Source organism: Colobus angolensis, unplaced genomic scaffold, assembly GCF_000951035.1.
Source record: "Colobus angolensis palliatus isolate OR3802 unplaced genomic scaffold, Cang.pa_1.0 Scaffold37, whole genome shotgun sequence".
Lineage (NCBI taxonomy): Eukaryota > Metazoa > Chordata > Mammalia > Primates > Cercopithecidae > Colobus > Colobus angolensis.
The window spans coordinates 6,983,044-7,004,879 of record NW_012117043.1 but is presented as its reverse complement, the minus strand read 5'-3'; the positions used below and the strand labels follow the sequence as shown (position 1 = coordinate 7,004,879).

Below are 21,836 nucleotides of genomic sequence, written 5' to 3'. Positions count from 1 at the left end.
AATACACTTTGATATGTGAGCTTCTGTTCTCCTTCCTTCCCCTCTTTCTCCTACCCCTCCCTAACTGCAGCAGCACCAGATTGATGTTCCCAAGTAAAGTGGGTCTTTTTGCTCTTGGTTTGCATTCCAGTCTCTTCTGGAAGACAAAGGTCTGGCAGAGGTGTCCGAGATTGCAGAGCAAGTCCTGAATGCCGTAAATAAGGGGCTCTACAGAGAGGCTACAGAGCTGTGGGGGAAAGCAGAAATGATCATTGAAAAGGTAAAAAGGGGACAAACTCAGAGGCCAGCCTGCCTGGCTTTTTCTGGTGGGTACAGGGTACGTTGTTGGTGTTGTCAAACTTGGGGTCTATCCTGAGCCTCCCCACATATCTGCAAATGATTGCATGCTAGATAATACATCTCTTGGGTCTGAGCAGTGATGTAGTGGCTCCTTACAGAGTCAGAAAGCCACTCAGGCCTGCAAGACTTGCTTGTCCTTGACTAACTGTATGGATTCTATTAAAAAAAAAAAAAAAAAAAAAAAAGACTGTCCTGCAGAGGTGTGTGGAGACAACACATTCCCTTATTAGGACCCTTGCCAAGCAACATTCTGACTCCAGAGAACCAGAAGGAAAGAATGCGCTGGCTAAGGACTGGGAATGTAGGCCCCTCTGCAGCTCTGTTCTCCTTATAAATTAACACCTAGGGCCTTGGTTTTTTCCCTGTGGGGCCTGATCACTGCTCATATGAGATGCTTACCACTCCAGGGAGAGTGGGCTGACACAGCTGGTTTCTGAAACTTCAGAGCTGCATTTCTTTCTTTCTTTTATTTTTTATTTTTTCCTTTTTTTTTTTTTTTTTTTTTTTGAGACAGAGTCTTGCTCTGTCACCCAGGCTGGAGTGCAATGGCACAGTCTCGCCTCACTGCAACCTCTGCCTCCTGGGTTCAAGCGATTCTCCTGCCTCAGCCTCCCGAGTTGCTGAGATAACAGGCACGTGCCACTGCACCCAGCTAATTTTTGTATTTTTAATAGAGACAGGGTTTCACTATGTTGCCCAGGCTGGTCTTGAACTGCTGACCTCAGGTGATCCACCCACCTCAGCCTCCCAAAGTGCTAGGATTACAGGCGAGAGCCACTCCGCCCGGCCTCTTTCTTTCCTTCTTTTTTTTTTTTTTTGAGACCAAGTCTGGTTCTGTCATCTAATCTACACTGTAGTGCAGTGGCCCGATCTCGGCTCACTGCAACCTCTGCCTCCTGGGTTCAACTGATTCTCATGCCTCAGCCTGCAGAGTAGTTGGGACTACAGCTGAGCACCACCACGCCCGGCTGATTTTTGTGTTTTCAGTAGAGAGGGGTTTCACCATGTTGACCAGGCTGGTCTCGATCTCCTGGGCTCAAGTGATCCACCCACCTCAGCCTCCCGAAGTGCTGGGATTACAGGTGTGAGCCACCGGGCCCAGCCAAAGCTGTATTTCTTTCTGATCCAAGCAAATTTACAAAATTAAAGCTGTCCTTGGATAAGATAAAGAGCCATGTGCCTTTCTGTTTGGCAGCTTTGATGACAGGAAAACAAAACAAACAGCCAAATAAACTTTATATTTCAGAACACAGACGGGGTGAACTTCTATAACATCTTAACTAAAAGCAGTCCCACGTCTACAGTGGAGTCGGGTCTAGAATTCACACAGAGCCACCTAGGTGAGTGAACCTTGAAGTTATTAGTCCCTGCCTCAGCCTCCATGCAAAAAGAAACCTGTTTATAAAAAAAACTTTATAAACATATAATTTGCATGCCATAAAATTAACTCATTGTAAGTGGTTTTCAGTATATTCCCAGAGTTGTGCAGTCATTGCTATAATCCAGTTTTGGAGCATTTCCGTCACCCCAAAGAGCTCCCACGTGTCTGCTTGCAGACAGTTCTCATTCCCACTCCCAGCCCCAGGCCACCACTCATCTGCCTTCTGTCTCTCTAAATTTGCCTCTTCTGAACATTTTATATAAATACAATCACACAATAGTCTTTTGCACTGGCTTCTGTCACATAACATGATGTTTTTAAAGTTTAGAAACCAGCTTCCATACACCAAATTACAACATCAATTCAAGGCTGAATCTAGTCGTCTTTCAGCCAACCAAGAAGTGTATAAAGGCTACAGGATACCCTAGGTTCCACTTCCTAGGTGATTCTCTTTGGTCATTCTGGAGAATCCCAATGGCCCCCAAGTCTATAGAGTGTACAATCAATACTATTGGGTTGGTGCAAAAGTAACCGCGGTTTTTGACAGGTTTCAAAAACTATTAACTCACAACCAATGAGGCATTATTTCCCTTCCCACCCAGCTCCTTACCAACCCCTTATTTTGAACCAATTTTGACAAATCTATTTTTTCCCTTTTTTTTTTTTTTTTTAAGAGATAGGGTTTCACTCTGTTGCCCAGGCTGGAGTACCATTGAAATTTAGAAATTTTGCCATTACTTTTAATGGCAAAAACCGCAGTTACTTTTGCACCAACCTAATACTAAAGCCTCTCCACTTTCAATGTGTTTCTGACTTTATTCCTCCCACTGGGGGTGAATCAAGGTGACACTTTCCCTTTTCCAGCTGAATCTAAAACTCTCCCTCTCACTGTGCAGCATCCCCAGTGGCTTGATAAAGATGTCCTCATGGCCAGGTGCAGTGGCTCACACCTGTAATGCCAGCACTTTGGGAGGCTGAGGCGGGCGGGCGGATCACGAGGTCAAGAGATTGAGACCATCCTGGCCAACATGGCAAAACCCTGTCTCTACTAAAAATACAAAAATTAGCTGGGCATGGTGGCGTGTGCCTGTAGTCCCAGCTACTCGGGAGGCTGAGGCAGGAGAATCGCTTGAACCCGGGAGGCGGAGGTTGCAGTGAGCCGAGATCACACCACTGCACTCCAGCCTGGGCGACAGAGCGAGGCTCCGTCTCAAAAAAAAAAAAAAGAAAAAAGAAAAATTAGCTAGGCATGGTGGCATGTGGCATATAGTCCTAACTACTTGCTTGAACCCAGGAGTTTGAGGCTACAGTGAGCTATGATTGTGCCAGAGCACTCCAGCCTGGGCAATAGAGGGAAACCCTGTTTCTTAAAAAAGGGAAAAAAAAATTTGTCAAAATTGGTTCAAAATAAGGGGTTGGCAGGGAGCTGAGTGGGGAGGGAAATAATGCGTAATTGGCTGTGAGTTAACAATTATTGAAGCCTGGTATGGGTACATTGGAGCGTTGCACACTACTCTTCTGTATCCATTTGAAATTTTTCATAATAAAAAATTAAGATAAAAAAGCTACATCCAAGGCCACAGTTGGTTGCAGATGAGATTTTGTGCCAAAGGTCCTTGCAGGATGTCAGACAGCCCAAGTGCTTGGGCAGATTTTGACCAGCTCTCTCTTGCTGACCTCCCCAGGCATCCTGACGCTAGATGTGGCTGGGCATTACTGCATTCTGGTCTCAAGACTGTGGTGAGGAAATAATGAAATCCTTAGAGACCAGGGCCAGGTAGAAATCTTGGATAAGTTCCTACTTTATTCCTGTAGGGAGGCCTTGAGCAAGCAGAGATCTCAGATTTCTGAAGGGAAAACACTCCGAGCTAAAGAGGGTTTTGTTTCATGTGTGTTCAAGATACCCCAAGGATACGGGGTCAGTGGTCCTGTGGCTGCTGCTGGGAGCTTTCTCAGGGGACATGGGTCCTCCTCTCCCAACCTGCAGTCACCAGAGGGCTCATTCTATCCCTGGTTTTTTCATGACTCCTGACTGCTGAGAGAATTTTAGAAATGAAGAAAAATTAGCTCAAATAAAAAGAGCTGGGTGTGGCCGGGTGTGGTGGCTCACACCTGTAATCCCAGCATTTTGGGAGGTCGGGCGGGTGGATCACCTGAGGTCGGGAGTTCGAGACCAGCCTGATCAACATGGAGAAACCCCGGCTCTACTAAAAATACAAAAGTAGCTGGGTAGGGTGGCAGACGCCTGTAATCCCAGCTACTTGGGAGGCTGAGGCAGGAGAATCACTTGAATCTGAGAGGCAGAGATTGCGGTGAGCCAAGATTGTGACATTGCACTCCAGCCTGGGCAACAAGAGTGAAACTGTCTAAAAAACAAAAAAAGAGTTGGGTGTGGTGGTATGCACCTGTAGTCTCAGCTACTTGGGAGGCTGAGATGGGAGGATCGCTTAAACCTGGGAGGTAGAGGCTGCAGTGAGCTGAGATTGTGCCCCTGCACTCCAGCCTGGGTGACAGGGTGAGACTCTTGTCTTAAATAAATAAATAAATATTAAATTTAAAAAAAAAAAGACTTCTTATGTCCTAGGGTAATGAAGAAGAAAATGGTATGTTGCTTGTCAAATGCCTCCTTGGCAGTGAGTAGCAAATAATGGTGGCTGCCACTGTTATTGCTGTCATTCAGTGTTTTGATAATGCTGATGGGCAGGAGCCAGCGAGAGTGCCGTGCTCACTAGCTCCTGTCTTGCCTGGGTCTTGTTATTCATTTGGCTTTCCTGAGGGCCAGCTCTGAATTGGTTTAGGTTTGATCTGGTTTATTATAAGGTAGGCCCACTTGTTCAGGACTTGAAACTTGGCCCTGATGTTACCCGAAAAAACAGGAAAACTGACATTGGCCCAAAGCATAGTTTATTCCCTGAGTGTACCAGCCTAATGAGTATTTCCTAGGTCTCTCCCTCTCTGTTTCCTTGGACAGTAGCCTATTCCAGGTATTAATTCCTCATTAAAAATGGCGCCTGCTATCCTCTCAAGCTCTCAAGAGAATGGACCACATGAGCTATTTGTGTGCCTTACACCTGACCAGTCGGCACAAATTTCTGGGCTGGTTCATCCCTGTTTGTGAAGCATCTGTGCGTTCAGTCAGTTTTGGTGCTGGAGCCCAAGATGCTCTGGGCTGAAAGGTATCTCCTGTTTTGGCAGATTCCAAGCTACTCCCTCTTTCTCCTTCCCCGTGTGCAGGCCAGGCTACCAACGTCTTTGTGAACATGGAGGAGGACTTCATGAAGCCAGCCATTAGCATTGTGGACAAGCTGCTGGAGGCAGGGATCAACGTGACCGTGTATAATGGACAGCTTGATCTCATCGTAGATACCATGGGTAGGAATTGACTCTGAGGGGCACATAGAGGCAGTTTTATGGGTTCAACTGGAAGGGAACTGGCCCTGGACATGTCAGTCTTGGGGTGGATGATGTTGACATGCCAGGAGGTAGGCCATTTCCCATTACATTCTTCTGCTCCTGATCTTGATTATTCAAAGAGTGGGGAGCTGCATGTGGCTGTGACCCCACAGAAGCCTGGGCCTATCCGGGTTTGGGGGCCCTTAGGTATGATTAAAGAACAGCACCTGTCTCTACCACAAAACTTAGACATTTTCCTGGTTATTGGGCAAGTGCACTGTTTAATTAAGGGAGGGCCTCATTTTTGTGCGACATCACAGTCGATGTTGACCACTGCAGAGTGAATTAAAACTAAACCCTAATGACCGTAACCCTGAAGACCCAGGGGAAATGGTCTTTGTGGAATCCCGACTACTGCCCTGTCACCTACCACCTATTTAATTTGCTCACTTCCAAATTAAATAGGGCCTGGTGGAGGCTCAGAGACAGGTTCTCTGACCTGGCAGGCTAATTGAGGCACAAGGTCTGACGGATGTGATGCGCCTCGTCAAACCAGAAGGATTGAATATTTTTGTGACTGGTAAGCAAGGGACACCAAGGACAATTTGGAAAGCTGCTGCATTGCTCCATGAACAGCCCAGGTGATCCTTATCACCGTCTCATTCCTGACATCTCTCAGTCCTCCTCACGGGCCTGTCTGCCTCCAGAGGTCCCCAGTTCCCTTCCTAAAGAGCAGATGGCAGTGAGAGATACAGAGGCAAAAACAGTCAGGCTTTGCAGCTGTTAGGTTTCTCCCAGCAGCCTAGGTTTCACTGGGAGTCAGAAATGCAGATGCTCAGGCCCTACCCTGATCTTCTGAATCAGAATTTGCATTTTAACAAGATCCTGAGTGAGTTTCATGCATACTGCAGTTTGGGAAGCACGAACTTTTAGGACCTAGACTTTTTTCCTACTCTACCCAGCTATTAATGCCAGGCCTTTCTCTTTGTCCTCACCAGGTCAGGAGGCCTGGCTGCGGAAACTGAAGTGGCCAGAACTGCCTAAATTCAGTCAGCTGAAGTGGAAGGCCCTGTACAGTGACCCTAAATCTTTGGAAACATCTGCTTTTGTTAAGTCCTACAAGAACCTGGCTTTCTACTGGATTCTGAAAGCTGGTCACATGGTAAGAGACAGCTTTTGTTCCAGACTTAACAATCATCCTGAGAGGGAAGCCACAGGCAGTTCTATATCTCTGTCTGCTGCCCAGGCGGGTCTTGTAAGAAGTACGAGGGTCCGAGGGCCACGTGTGGTGGCTCACGCCTGTAATCTCAGCACTTTGGGGGACCAAGGTGGGTGGATTGCTGGAGCCCAGGAGTTTGAGACCAGCCTGGGCCACATGGAGAAACTTGTCTCTACAAAAAATAGGAAAATTAGACCACGGAGGCTCATGCCTGTAATCCCAGCACTTTGGGAGGCTGAGACAGGTGGATCGCTTGAGCTCAAGAGTTCAAGACCAGCCTTGGCAACATGGCGAAACCCTGTCTCTACAAAAATTTACCAGGTGTGGTAGCACACACCTGTAATCCCAGCTACTTGGGAGGCTGAAGCACGAGAATCGCTTGAACCCAGGAGGCGGAGGTTGTGGTGAGCCAAGATGGCACCACTGCACTCCAGCCTGGGCAACAGAGCGAGACTCTGTCTCAAAAAAGAACAAAAATTAGCCGGGCGCGGTGGCGCATGCCCATGGTCTCAGCTGCTCAGGAGGCTGAGTGAGGTGGGAGGATTGATTGAGCCTGAAAATTAGAAGCTATAGTGAGCCAAGATCATGCCCCCCCCCTCCAGCCTAACTTAGCGAGACCCAGTCTCAAAAAAAAAAAAAAAAAAAAAAAGGCAGAAGAAAAATTAAGAAAGAAATACTTAGGGCTTGGGAGTGTTTTGAGTTTCCTAACAAAATTCCGCTATTAGCACTAGGCACTGCGAGCACAAGGGTGAGTGGTGCCCAGTCCCCATCCTCAAGGAGCTTGTGGTCTAGAGACATACAGGCAAGGAGACTGTCAATAGCATGGGGTGAGCAATGCTAAGAGGGGGCTTGGCCCAGGGAAGGGTGCCCTGCCCAGGCTTGCAGATCTGGAAGATTGTGCCCCCATGTGATGCGTAGGAGTGATTTAAAGAAAGAGGAGGAGGTGGGGAGCATGGAGAGCAGTGAATACAAGGTCCAGAGGAGCCTCAGACGGCGAGGCCTTGGAATGGACACTGGAGGGAGGTGACTGCAGAGGAAGAGTTTTCATACCACACTAAGGAGTTCAGACAGGGCACCAAGCAGGGGTTTTAAGCAAGGGAGTGAAATTAAGAGATTTGTCCAAGAAATACCATTCTAGCAGTAGAGGGCATGGGGCAAGCCTGGGGCCAAGGACCAGTCAATGAGGCTGTCAGGTAAATCCAGAAAGGAGGAAAGTGGATGGATTTGGTAAAGTGTAAAGAAGGGAAAATTGGCAGGACTTGGTAATCATTTGGGGTGGAAAAATACTGAAGGGTGGCTTGCAGGTTTCTGCTCCAGCATCGTGGTTTGGGATGGAGGCAATTTGCACAAGCTGAGTTTGTATTGCCTATGGAACAGAAGGCGGAAGAAGAGCCTACAAATGAGACTGAGAAAGGAGCAGCCAGATAAGTGAGAAGGGAGACCAGGGATGCGTGGCATCCCCAAAGCAGGGAGGGGCCCGTAGTGCCAAGGGAGAACTCAGGGGAAGGATTGGAACATGAGTGATGATGTGCTTACACCGATATCCTTGGCACCTGCGTTGGTGAGATATTTTGGTGAGGTGGCAAGCTCAGAAGCCAGAATGTAAAGACTGGAGAAAATGAATGAGTAGTGAGGAGAAGAGACAGCAGCTTCCTTTAAGAAGCCAGAGAAAGCAGCCCACTCTTAAAAGACACTTAATCTAGGCTGGGTGTGGTGGCTCACACCTGTAATCCCAGCATTTTGGGAGGTGAAGACAGGTGGATCACCTGAGGTCAGGAGTTCGAGACCAGCCTGGCTAACATGGAGAAACCTTATCTTTACTAAAAATACAAGAATTAGCTGGGCATGGTGGTGGGCACCTGTAATCCCAGCTACTCAGGAGGCTGAGGCAGGAGAATCGCTTGAACCTGGAAGGCGGAGGTTGCAGTGAGCCAAGATTGTGCCATTGCCCTCCAGCTTGGGTGACAGAGCGAGACTCTGTCTCAAAAAGTAAATAAATAAACAAATAAACAAACAAATAGACTTAATCTAAAGGGAGAACAAACAAGGCAGCAGGGCACAGAGGGAGAGGGCATTATTTATGGCTCTCAGGATCTGAGTACCTTCAATATTGACTTAAAAAAAATTAGGAAGTCTTAGAGCAAAGCAGTGTTACAGATTGAGTACCCCTTATGTTTGGAAACAGAAATGTTTCAGATTTTTAATTTTTTGGATTTTGGAATATTTGCATATCCATAATGAGATATCTTGGGGATCGGACCCCAGTCTAGGCAATGGAATTCATTTATATTTCATATACACCTTGTACACATAGACTGGAGGTACTTTTGTACAATGTTTTAAATATTTTTGTGCGTGAAGCAACGTTTGTGTGCATTGAGTTATTAGAGAGCAAAGGGTGGCTATTTCAGCCACCCATGGCTCTTCAACCGATCTGTGGCTGTTGGGCATCATATAATTTCTGACTCCAAATTTATATGCTGCCAATAAGCAATTTTTTCTTGCACATAGTCACACATAAGTACTTCACAGTAAGAAATACAACATACCACTAATACAGTGGAAAAATTGTGTGTTCAGAGTCACTGAGCAGCACAGTAGAGTAACATCACCAGAATACCTGTGTCAGCTGCTAGACAACAGCAACAGCAAACAACAGCAGCTTTCAGTCTCTGCCTACAATGCTGTGTTTTGACTAAAAGGTTACTGTACTGTAACCCCCTTGGGGATGCAGAAATAAAGTGTGTGTTGTGTGCCTGCATTTTGAATGCAGCCCCCCATGGGGCAGGTGTGAAATATTCCACTTGTGGCCTCATGGTGGGACTCAAGAAGGCTGGAATTGTGGAGCCTTTTGGATTTTCCAGTGAGGGATGCTCAACCTGCACTAGAGAGAAGTCCCTGCCGAGGCTGGTAGGAGGGCATGGAACAAGCCAACCACACTCTCATGTACTAGAGTTCAGGCCCGTTTCCTCTTGGTTTGTCACATATAGAACAACGGATCAGTTGGGGACAGGCTTAAAATAGCCCTTGGAGACTGTCGTTAAGTCGTCCCCAAACCACTTCCCCTTTCATTAATTAAATGACATTTTAGGATGCCCTACCGTGCCTGTGCTTCCTGGGGACTCTTGGCAGAAGAGTCAAGGATGGGTGTGCCATAGAGAATCATGGGGCCAGGGAATTACAGAACAGGGAGACCATATTTGTGTAGGGGAGAAACTGAGGCCTCTGTCCTTCCCCCTTTTGATGCTGTGTGGGAAGGAAAATTTAAGGGATTTATCCTAAAAATCTGGGGGAAAACAAAAGAAAGTGAATAACAATGCGAAAATCGGGTCCCATCCAAAGGGCCCTGTTTGTTTTTATTATTTGCGGCTCTCTCCTGTGAGCTTCCTTCTCAGCCATTTATCTATTCTCAATCCGGGATCCCTTCTAGACAGACTCCTTTAAAATGTTTAGAATCTTCCTTCTTCCTTGAACAGACTAGGTCTCAGTATCATGAGCATGACCCTTACCAAGAAATCAACAGATCAGCCCCATATGGAGTAGAAGGTTCTTGCCTTAAATGCTGACTTCTCCAGGTCCCTGCCACCCAGCCCAGTCAGGGCCCAGAAGAGCTTTCATCCAGTGCACGAGTCATTTTCAGGAAGGACCCTCTCTCAGGGATGTGCCCAGGTGTCTGCACAGGTTCCTGTCACAGAGCTGGCTCCCTTTTGGGAGCAAGGTTTCAGGATGTTGCCTCTGACCCCAGTCCCAGGAATAGCACCAGGAGCACTAACTCGGGTGTTGTTTTTTTCTAGGTTCCTTCTGACCAAGGGGACATGGCTCTGAAGATGATGAGACTGGTAACTCAGCAACAGTAGGATGAAGGAGGCTGGAGATGAGCTGGTTTGTTTAGCCTTGGGGCACAGAGCTGAGCTGAGGCCGCTGAAGCTGTAGGAAGCTGAAGCTTTAGGAAGCTGAAGCTTTAGGAAGCGCCATTCTTCCCTGTATCTAACTGAGTGATCAAGAAGGTTCTGACCAGCTGCCGCCAAGGATGAAAATCATTGTCTCTGGAGGCAATTTGGAAATTATTTCTGCTGCTTAAAAAACCTAAGATTTTTTTAAAAAATGGATTTGTTTTAATCAAAATGAAGGATGATAATAGATTATTACTTTTTCTTATGACAGAAGCAAATGATGTGATTTATAGAAAAACTGGGAAATACAGGTACACAAAGAATAAATCAACACCTGTATACCCCCTTCCCGGGGTGAGCACTGTTACCAATTTAGCATATGTCCTTGCAGATTTTTTTTTTTTTTTGCTATATATACATATATATTTTTTACCAAAATGAATCATTACTGTATGTTTCACTATTTGTTTGACATATCAGTATATCCAAAACACCTTTTCATGTCAATAAATGTTCTTCTATAACATTTTTAATGGCTGTGGAGCATTCTACTTTCTGGTTATACGCTAGTTTATTTACAAAATTCCCAATTGCTTCCGACGAGTATAATAATTTCTAGTTTGTTGCTATTATACACAGTGCTCTGTTGATTCACCCTGATAGTTAGATTTTTTGTACCTCCTTATTTTCTTAGAATAAATTCATAAAAGTGTATTTAGTCCAAGGATTGCCACATTTCCTTAAAATCAAAATAATTAGCTCAGGACTTTTAACTTTTTATTCATAGCTCAAGATCTACATAAGGAGGTTCGACGCCATGGCTCACACCTATAAACCCAGCACTTTTGGAGGTCGAGGCAGGAGGATCACTTGAGCCCAGGAGTTCATGAACAGCCTGGGCAACATAGGGAGACCCCATTTCTACAAAAAAATGAAAACATTAGCCGAGCATGGTGGCACACACCTGTAGTCTCAACTACTCGGGAGGCTGAGGCAGGAGGATCACTTGAGCCAGGGAGGTTAAGGTTGCAGTGAACCATGATCAAGCCACTCATTCCAGCCTGGGTGACAGAGAGACCCCCATCTCAAAAAAAAAAAAAAAAAAATCTGCATAGGAGATCTAATAGCTTCTAGGACTGTGTGAAAGAAATACCACCTCTTGTAGTTACAGGGCTGATAATTTATTTATGTATGTATGTATTTATTTATTTATTCATTTGAGACAGGGTCTCACTCTGTGACCCAGGCTAGAGTGCAGTGGCACAATAATGGCTCAGGTGATCCTCCTGCCCCAGTCTCCTGAGTAGCTAGTACCATAGGTGTGCACCACCGTGCCCAGCTAATTTAAAAAATTTTTTTGTAGAGTTGGGGTCTCACTATGTTACCCAGGCTGGTCTCGAACTTCCAGCCTCTAGCAATCCACCTGCCTTGGGGTCCCAAAGTGCTGGGATTACAGGCTTGAGTCACCAAGCCTGGCCAAGGGCTGAAATTTAAAATAACATCCGGGGCTCACACCTGTAATCCCAGCACTTTGGGAGGCCGAGGCGAGCAGATCACAAGGTCAGGAGATCAAGACTATCCTGGCTAACGCGGTGAAACCCCGTCTCTACTAAAAATACAAAAAAAAAAAAAAATTTAGCCGGGTGTGGTGGTGCGCACCAGTAGTCCCAGCTACTTGGGAGACTGAGGCAGGAGAATGGCGTGAACTTGGGAGGCAGTGCTTGCAATGAACCAAGATTGCGCCACTGCACTCCAGCCTGGGCGACAGAGCAAGACTCCATCTCAAAAGTAAATAAATAAATAAATAAATAAAATTAGAAAACAAAAACCAAAGCTTATTGCTGCAGACTGTGAGAAAAGAATTAACAGCAGGTTATGTCTACGTGACCAGCCCCTTCAGACCCTGAGACTAAAAACAGTCTCCTGGGGCTGAGACTACACATGTCCCTGTGGTTCACGGTTAGCAAGAACTCCAGTGTGCCCGTGGAAAGGAAGAACTTTAGAAGCCTGTGCTGGATACTCCTGGATATCACCAATGTGTATCCTTTTTACCTGCTGCTTGTGATGTGCATCTTTTGTTCCAAAAAGTTAGCTATTAGTATAACCTGCTACTGAGCCCTGTGAGTCTTGGTGAACCATCCAACAAAGCAGTGAATTATAAAACCAGTTGAATTCCCAACCTCACAGAGTCTCTTCTGTTAAAAGTTAGTGCATTGGTTGGGAAGAAATGTAATTCTAAACATTGAGATGAGTCACCTGGGCAGAATTCAATGAAGCTAGGGGACCTCAAACCTTTTTGGCCATTAGAAGCAGCTTTCCATGGCTGTCTGGGCAGGTTAATCGTGTCTTGCCCTAAGACCCTATATAGTAAATTCCTAGACTTGCCCAGGGCTCTTATTCCTGCTGTATAACATTCTCCCTCAACCCACCCCCCTACCTTCCTAGGTAATCCCTGTGGTCAGTTGACAAGGGAAGGCAACTCTCAGGCTTGATTTACAGGCAGTGCTCCACAGAATGCATGCATCACCTGAACGTGCATAGCTATAGCACCATGGCCGCACTCCAGGACAGCCCTGAAAGATGGTGTGAAGGGAAGTCCTCCCAGTGTACAGATCTAACTTAGAACAGTGCACTCAGCTCTTCATTGTCCCTGGAAGGGGAAATAAACAGAAGAGTAAGTTTGCTGGTTTAGCTGGGTATTCAGGGACTTGGAAGAAACTTGATTAGTGGTTCATGCCCATAATACCAGCACTTTGGGAGGCTGAGGTGGGAGAATCCCTTGAGTCCAGGAGTTCAAGACCAGCTTGAGCAAGATGGTAAGACCCTGTATCTACAGAAAATAAAAACATTAACTCAGCATGTTGGTGCACCCCTGTGGTTTCAGCTACATAAGAGGCCGAGGTAGGAGAATCACTTGAGCCCAGGAGGTTGGTTGAGACTACAGCGAGCCACATTGATACTCCAGCCTGAGTGAGAGGGTGAGACCTTGTCTCAAAATGAAAAAAAACTTGATTAGAAAATTGATGACAAGAAGCTCTGAGGAAGTGTTACGAGACTAGATCTCTGAATGGCTGAGTATGAAGATCATTGTTTTCCATCTGAATACTCAACTAGGGCAAGGGAAGATTTTAATAATCAGGTGGGTAGTTGACCCATTCTGTGGCTATTAGCCTCCTTCAGCCCCTCCTGTAGACTCATGAACAAAGTGGCCATGGTGGTGGGGATGGAGGCTAGGCATGGGGTTGGCAACATGGACTTCCACTCACTAAGGGTGACCTGGTCACAGCCACTGCTGAGTGCCCCATCTGCCAGCAGAAGAAACAACACTGAGCCCCTAATACGGCATCACTGCTGAAGAGATCAGCCAGCTACCTGGTGTTAGGCTGATTACATTGGACCACTTTTATTATGAGGCAGGCAGCACTGTGTTTTCAATGGAGTGAACACTTGCTCCAGACATAGCTGTGCCTTCCTTTCCCACAATGCTTCTGCCAAAACTAGCGTCTGTGGACCTACGGAGTGCCTTATCCATGACCATGGTATTCACAGCAAATGAAAGGCAGCAGTGAATTTATACATGTGGAATTGACTGGTCTCACCATGTTTCCCATCCTCTTAAAGTAACTGCCTTGACAGATGGTTGAATGGCTGAAAATTCAGCTACAGTGCCAGCTAGGTGGGGATAGATTGCAGGGCTGGGGCACTGCCCTCCAGTATGTGGTATATGCTCTAAATCAACAGCCTTGTTTCTCCCATACCCAAGATTCATGAGTCCCGTAATCAAGGGATAAAAGTGAAAGCGACTCCTCTCACTGTTAACCCTAGTGATCCAGTGGTAACATTTTTGCTTCCCATCCCTGCAACTTTAGGTTTTACTGGTCCAGATGTCTTAGTTACAACAGGAGAAATGTTTTCTCTAGGAGACACAGCAGATAATCCATGGAACTGGAGCTTGAAGCCACCATCTGGCCTCTTTGGGCACTGCATCAACATGCAAAGTGCTGTCTGCAGTGATTGATCCTGACTATCAAGAGGAAATGGGGTTACTCCTACACAATGGACGTAAGGAGGAAGAATGCAGGAGATCCTTTGGGGCACCCCCTAGTACTGCCATATTCTCTGATTGAGGTCAATGGAGAGCTACAACAACCCAATTAAGACCGCTAATGGCCCAGACCCTTCACAAAAGAAGATTTAAGTCATTCCATCAGGCAAAAAGCCCATCACCAACTGAAGTGCTTGCCGAGGCCAAAAGATACATGGAATAAATCATAGATGAGGGCAGTCATAAGTATTCTGACCTTGTGACCCACTGTAGGAACGAGGACTGTAATAATTTTGAGTATTTCTTTCTTCTGTTGATGTGAATCTATTTTAATAAATATTAACAAAAAAAATTTTTTTTTTGAGACAGGGTTATGCTCTGTCACCCAGGCTGAAGTACAGCAGCACAATCACAGCTCACTGTGGCCTTGACCCCCCCAACCTCCCAGGGCTCAAGTGATCCTCCTGTCTCAGCACCCCCAGTAACTGGGACTGCAGGCATGCACCAGCATGCCCAGCTAATTTTTGTATTTTTTGTAGAGATGAAGTTTTACCACGTTGCCCAGGCTAGTCTGAAACTCCTGGGCTCAAGTGATCTGCCTGCCTCTGCCTCCCAAAATGCTGGGATTACAAGCGTAAGCCACCACCACATCTGGTGAACCAAATATTTTTGGTTTTATCTCTCATTCCTTTTTCATCTCTGATGTGCTAATAGTATTTAGCCTTTTTTATGTTTCTTTTTTAAGACAGGGTCTTGCTCTGTCACCGAGGCTGCAGTGCAGTGGTGCAATCACGCCTCACCACAGCCTCCATCTCCTGGGCTCAAATGATCCTCCCGGGTAGCTGTGACCACAGGTGCACATCGTTGTGCCTGGGGTTTTTTTTTTGTTTTGTTTTGTTTTGTTGTTTTTTTTTTTGTGAGACAAGGTGTTGCTGTGTTACCCAGGCTGATCTTCAACGCCCGGCTTCAAGCAATTCTCCCGCCTTGGCCTCCCAAAATGCTTGTACCTAACTTTACATGTAAATATTTATATTACAAGATGTCAAGAAAGGAATGTGAAACAGCTAGTAAAAGAATGAACATCATCCAAAGATGAAAAATGGACTCTGATGCTCTTCTGGGGAAAAAGATGTGTATTTCTGAGTGTAAGAGGGACAATTGTGTCATGGTAAGCAGAGTATGACTTTGTTATTGACTTCATTTGGAGATTAAGTATGGTTTAAGGCAGTGTTGTGGGTGCCAGGTTGACAAGGGGTGGACTGTAGTGTTTTTGTAATGTTTCAACTCGCCTCCACTGAGTTAAGTTTTTCAGAATTACCTTTCTTGTATGTTTCTGATTAGGGTGGCCTGCAAGAGAAATTCTTGGGAAAATGTGGAGGGTGAAGGGAAGCAGCAACCATTTTTCACTCACGCATGTTGTCGTTTTTCTGCTGGCTCAGCTCAGCTGAGCTCAGCTGCTCCCGCTTCCCTTGGATCCTCCTAGAGCATGTCTGCTTCCTGGGCCAGGTGAGTGTGCTTAGCATTGTGAAGAGGGACCCAATAACTGACATGTGTTTCTGTACCATGGACTCCATCTCTTGCTTGTGGGATTCACATTGTTCTTGTCCTTCTCCACTTTACATTCCTTGCTCCTTCCTGACTGTCGCCCTGTGTACTTCAATCTCCAGCATCAGAGTTGGAGACAAAAGCCTTATGAAGACTTCTTAACCAGCTCCACACTGCTTAAGTCAAATCCCTGGTACACCTTCCCCAATACACACAGCTGTGCACGTGCAAACACACACACATTGTTCTGCTTCTCTAATTGAATTCTTTTTTATTTTTGAGATACAGTCTTGCTTCGTCACTCCAGTTCCATGGATTATCTGACTTTAGTGCGGTGGTGCAATCACAGCCGCCTTAAACTCCTGGGCTAAAGCCATCCTCCTGCCTCAGCCTCCCAAGTAGTTGGGACTATAGGTGTGTGCTACCACTCCCAGCTAATTTATTTATTTATTTATTTAGAGACAGAGTCTCACTCTGTCACCCAGGCTGGAGTGCAGTGGCATGATCTCAGTTCACTGCTACCTCTGCCTCCTAGATTCAAGTGATTCTCCTGCCTCGGCCTCCCAAGTAGCTGGGATTACAGACATGTGCTGTGATGCCCAGCTAATTTTTATATTTTTAGTAGAGATGGGGTTTCACCATGTTGGCCAGGCTGGTCTCCAACTCCCAGCCTATGATCCACCTGTCTCAGCCTCCCAAAGTGTTGGGATTACAGGTGTGAGCCACTGCGCCCGGCCACCAGCTAATTCTTCTTTAAGTTTTATTTTTGTAGAGACAGGGTCTGGCTATGTTGGCCCAGCTAGTCTCAAACTCCTGGCCTCAAGCAATCCTTCCACCTCAGCCTCCCACAGTACTAGGATTACAGGCAGGAACTATTGTGCTCAGTTGCTGAATGAATCCTGATTGATACAAAACTTTATTATTTTAATGGCTTCAAAATTCTCCACAATTGGAATCTGCATATTTGATGTCTTTCTGTTGCCTATACTTGTGAGCATCAATTGATCAGATACAGAACTCTCAGTCACATCATTCTTAGTGTTACCATCTAATGTTGCTGAGAAATTTGAAACCAATTCGCCTCTTTCCCCCTTTGTAAATAATGAGTTTATTTTGTTTATGTTTTTATTATTTATTTTGAGACAGGGTCTCACTCTGGTTGCCCAGGCCAGAGTGCAGTGGCATGATATTGGCTCACTGCCGCCCCAACCTCCAGGTCTCGGGAGATTCTCCCACCTCAGCCTCTCAAGTAGCTGAGACTGCAGGGGTCTGCTGCCAAGCCCAGCAAATTTTTTTGTATTTTTTGTAGAGACTGGGTTTTACCATGTTACCCAGGCTGATCTCAAACTCCTGGACTCAAGCTATCCGCCCTCCTTGACCTCCCGAAGTGCGGCGATTACTGATGTGAGCCACCGCAGCTGGCCAACCAGTTTAATAAGTGGATGCTGTCAATTTTTTTGTTAAATTGTGTAAATCGGGAACTTCTGATGGTTACATTGATGTTTAGTTTTTAATTAATTTTGCCTGATGTGTCGTGAGCTTTTGGATCCCCAGGCTCTGATCTTCAGTTCAGCAATGCTTTCCAGTATTTATTTGAATATTGTTTTAAGATCTTTTTCCCACTTTGTTGTCCTTTAGCTTTCATTCTAGATACTTTTTCTCTAGACTCCCATCAACATCATTACTTCCTTTTCGGTAATGTCACTCTAGACTTTGAATTTCCTTTTTTTTTTTTTTTTGAGATGGAGTCTCCCTCTGTCACCAAGGCTGGAGTACAGTGGCACGATCCCAGCTCACTACAACCTCCGCCTCCCGGGTTCAAACAATTCTCCTGCCTCAGCCTCCTGAGTAGCTAGGCTACAGGCGCCCACCACCACACCCGGCTGATTTTTGTGGTTTTAGTAGAGACAGGGTTTCACCATGTTGGCCAGGATGGTCTTGATCTCTTGACCTCGTGGTCTGCCCGTGGAGGCTGGGATTACAGGTGTGAGCCCCTGCGCCCGGCCAGACTATGAGTTTCTAAAAGATTCTTAACTTCTATAATTATCTTTCTCCCTAACTTATTTTCCCTAGTTATGCCAGCTGCTGTTTCACCTTATCTTTTCATCTCATTTACATTTCTTATTTCATAGGCTCCTGGTTTGCTTTAATTTCCTTGAGAGGGAGAAAAGTATCTGTAGTTTCCTAGTGCAAAGCTTCCAAGGAATGTCCCTCATTTATCTTTTGTACTTTGTGTTAATTTCCTCCATTTTAGTTGCAGGTGTTTTTTTCCCCATGTTTATGTGTTTGCTTTTTTATGTGTATGTGTGTTTGAATGAGGGCAGTTATAGAATCATCTAATTGATCATCTGGTTATTTTTCAGATTGTCCACTTAATTCTTATTCAGGAAGTCTGGATGTGGTGGAGCTATATGGTCCTCACAGCTCTTCAGAGGCCTAAGAGCGGTGAATGCCCAGCTCTTGGGTAATAATTATTGGGAACTTATTTCCTGTGTCCCTTAAGACTTAGGGAGTGTTTCCTTCCTAATGACATGAGTGCTCAGAATTTGTTGTGTTCCCAGCTTCAGGATGAACCCAAAACTTTAGTAAGATGCAAAGTCCGTGAGAAATCCAGGGACTCCTTATTTGATAAATATATTGGTTATCTATTACTGTGTAAAAAATTACACAGAAAGCCAGGCCTGCGGGCTCATACCTGTAATTCTAGTACTTTGGGAAGCCAAGGTAGAAGGGTTGCTTGAAGCCAGGAGTTCAAAACAAGCCTGGTTAATGTAGCGAGGCCCTGTCCCTATTAATTTTTTAAAAGTTAAAATAAATAAAATAACTACCCAGAAACTTGGTGACTTAAAACAACATTTATTATCTGACAGTTTCTGTATGTCAGGAGTCTGGCTGTGGCTTAGCTGGGTCCTCTACTTTAGGATCTCCACAAGGCTGCAATCAAGGGTTGACCAGGGTTGCAGTCATCTCAAGGCCCAACTAGGGTAGAATATGCTTCCAAGTTCAGCCATGAGGTTATTGGCACGATTCAGTTCCTCATAGGCTATTGGGCTGCAGGACTCCCTTAATTACTTGTCATGTGGACCCTTCCATGGGCAGTTCACAATATGGCAGCTGGCTTCATCAGACAGACACAGAGAGAGAAAGAGTGAGAGAGCCAGAGAGAGAGCATGGGCAAATGTGCAAGGTAAAGGTCACGATCTTTTATAATGAAATCTCAGAAGTGACATCTTATCACTTTTGCCTCTTCTTTAGAAGCAAGAAAAGGGGAAGAAATCTTTTCTCTCCCAGGTCCTCAACCCTCAACACTGAATGTTCCACGTGCCCAGCTTTCTGGAAACCTCCTGCCCCTTCCACCTAGCTACTTTCTGATTTCTCTTCAGCTCCCAGAATAAATACAAATCTCTCAAGAAGCCCTCCCTGATCCCCCAGACTAAGGTAGAACCCCCTTTTGCTCACTCTCTAAGCACTCTACCTGTACTTTGTAATCCTCAGTCTTCTTGAGACAGAGTAGAAATGGGGCTTGGCTTCAGCTCACCTGCTCTAGAGCATTCTTTCATGCATCCCTACTGATCCCAAAACCCAGACCATACCTCACTCCTCTTTCACTTAAAGAATTCCAGCATGGGGCCGGACGCAGTGGCTCATGCCTGTAATCCCAGCATTTTGAGAGGCCAAGGCGGGTGGATCACGAGGTCAGGAGATCGAGACCATGCTGGCTAACACGGTGAAACCCCGTCTCTACTAAAAGTACGAAAAATTAGCCGGACGTGGTGGTGGGTGCCTGTAGTCCCAGCTACTCAGGAGGCGAAGGCAGAAGAATGGCATGAACCCAGGGGGCAGAGCTTGCAGTGAGCCGAGATCTCGCCTCTGCACTCCAGCCTGGGCAACAGTGCAAGACTCTGTCTCAAAAAACAAAAAACAAAAAACAAAAAGAGAATCCCAGCATGCGTCTTAGGAGATAAAGAAGGTTGAGGAGTGTCCCACCTAGGAAAGGGATGCTGAACAACTGATTTGCAGCCTTGTTGCTGCAGGCCAGACCACCAAGTGGCCCATTACTCAAGATAGTCATCGTGAATAGATATGCTGCCTTGCATACCCCACCCCTCAAGGGCTTTGCTCAGCCCTGCCTGCATATCCTACCCTGCTGTCAATCCTCATGCTTTGCATAACAACAACAACAACAACAACAACAACAAAAGTCCTACTGGCTCTCTATGCCTCCCTTACCTCAGGACAGAAGCTCCAAGGAGACCTTGTCTGGGAAACCTTTTTCAGGCTCAGGTCAATTTCTATTGCTTTGAGAACCCAAGAACCCATGGTTGGTAAGATGTTCTTTGAGGGCTCATCTGGGATCAGAGGACATGGGGAGATTTTTCTCCCGCTAGTGGGGAGACTTGAGGGCTGATGGGACTGCTGGACAATATGCCTTAGTGGCTGACAGCAGCTACCTGAACTTTTGATTCAATGTCACCACAGTAGATCAGTCTCCACCCCCTTGGAACTCCTTGCCCACCCCACAAGGCAACACTTTTCTCCCTTTTCTCTGTCTTTCTCTCCTATCCCTTTTCTAGTTTTTCTGTCACTTGGGGTGCTTTGCCCCTCCTCTTCTAATCCCTACTGGTTTGGGTCACCTTATTAGACATCCATAAGGGATGGGTTGACGTGATTTTCCTGATTTACTGGTCTGGGTCACTTGAATAAACATCCACACAGGACGAATTAAAAGGGTTGGACCATCTGGGTCTGGTCAACCCAGCAGGCAGTGGGATGAGTTACACCCATCCCCTGGCCTAAGTTGATTTGGGTTTAAGTCCTAAGAAAATCTTTCTCTCTCTCTTTGAGAGTCTGTCCGAATGTGTAGTCCTGCTGGTTTGGGGAGACTGCCTGAGAAAGGGTGCCAGAAACACCCAGATAGCTTTCAGGAAGGCACCAGGGAGGTCTGGGTGTGATGGTCCGTATTGGTTTTCTAAACACTGAGGAAAGTTCAGAACACAAACCGTTAACTAACTATAAAATTAAGAAATTTAAGAGGCTTTGGCCTGTGATTCTGAGATAGTGTTATGGGATCTTCGGGGTGTCACTTTTCTGGCTGGAAACCTCTGTGGCTGGTGGCCCCTTTGACTGAGTTCTTGTCCTGAGTCCAGGAAGAATGAGGTACAGAGACAAGTGGAAGGTGAACAAGATGAAGAGGAGCTTTACTGAGTGTTACAACAGCTCAGAGGAGACATGCAGTGGGTAGCTCCTCTGTAGACAGGTCATCTCTTCAGGTGTTCAGCTCTTAGCACAGAGGAGGCCTTCAAGAGGGAAGCTCCGCTCTGCAACTGGTCGTCCTGAAGTCTGTGCTCTCAGCAGAGAGGGTAGCTCCTCTCTGCAGCTGATCATCCTGTCATCTCCAGCTCTCAGCAGAGTGGGTAGCTCCTCTCTGCAACTGGTCATCCCATCATCTCTCCATCCTCTGCCCTGCTCTGGCTGAGCCCGGGACTTTTATGGATCTCAGAGGGGAGGAAGTGTATGCCGATTGGTCCATGGGCCCATTCAGAAGAGGCACCACAAGTCCCCACTCCTGGGGGCTCAGGAAGGCCTCCCTGCCCTTTTAAGCTCAAAAGTGCCTGCCCCTCTGCCAGGCTTCTCCCTGCTGTTAGCTCCCGCTCCAATCCCGCCATGATGCCTGTCAGAGACAAACTACCCTAAAAAGCTTCTTGGTGCTGCCCGCCCCTCCCTACTCTGCAACTCCTCTCCATGCTGCCCCAAGCCTCTTTACATTTCTAAGCCCTTCTCGAGGCACTGCAGTGAACCCAGCAGACTTTACGTATCAGGACTTGCTGCTATAAAGCGAACCCCAATTACAAACCATCCGGACCCCACAGGGGGAGGTCGTGGGAAGCATAAACAAACTTTACCTACACCCTCCGGTACCATAAACATCACAAGGTGATATGTGGCAGAGTTAACCAACAAACGACCCCAGGGTCTCTCTCCCCAATATAAACTCCTCATTTTTTTTTTTTTTTTTTTTTT

At 46.2% G+C, this 21,836-nt stretch overlaps 1 protein-coding gene across 1 annotated transcript in view; it reads left to right on the top strand.

The window, feature by feature from the left end:
- Positions 1 to 10,219, top strand: part of SCPEP1 (serine carboxypeptidase 1) — a 28,426-nt gene extending 18,207 nt beyond the window's left edge. The window contains exons 8-12 of the mRNA XM_011953729.1: positions 131 to 259; positions 1,586 to 1,679; positions 4,955 to 5,092; positions 6,112 to 6,275; positions 10,127 to 10,219. Coding sequence (XP_011809119.1) covers positions 131 to 259; positions 1,586 to 1,679; positions 4,955 to 5,092; positions 6,112 to 6,275; positions 10,127 to 10,189 — 588 coding nt within the window. The 3' untranslated portion in view covers positions 10,190 to 10,219. The remainder of the gene's footprint in view (positions 1 to 130; positions 260 to 1,585; positions 1,680 to 4,954; positions 5,093 to 6,111; positions 6,276 to 10,126) is intronic.
- Positions 10,220 to 21,836: the final 11,617 nt, after the last annotated feature.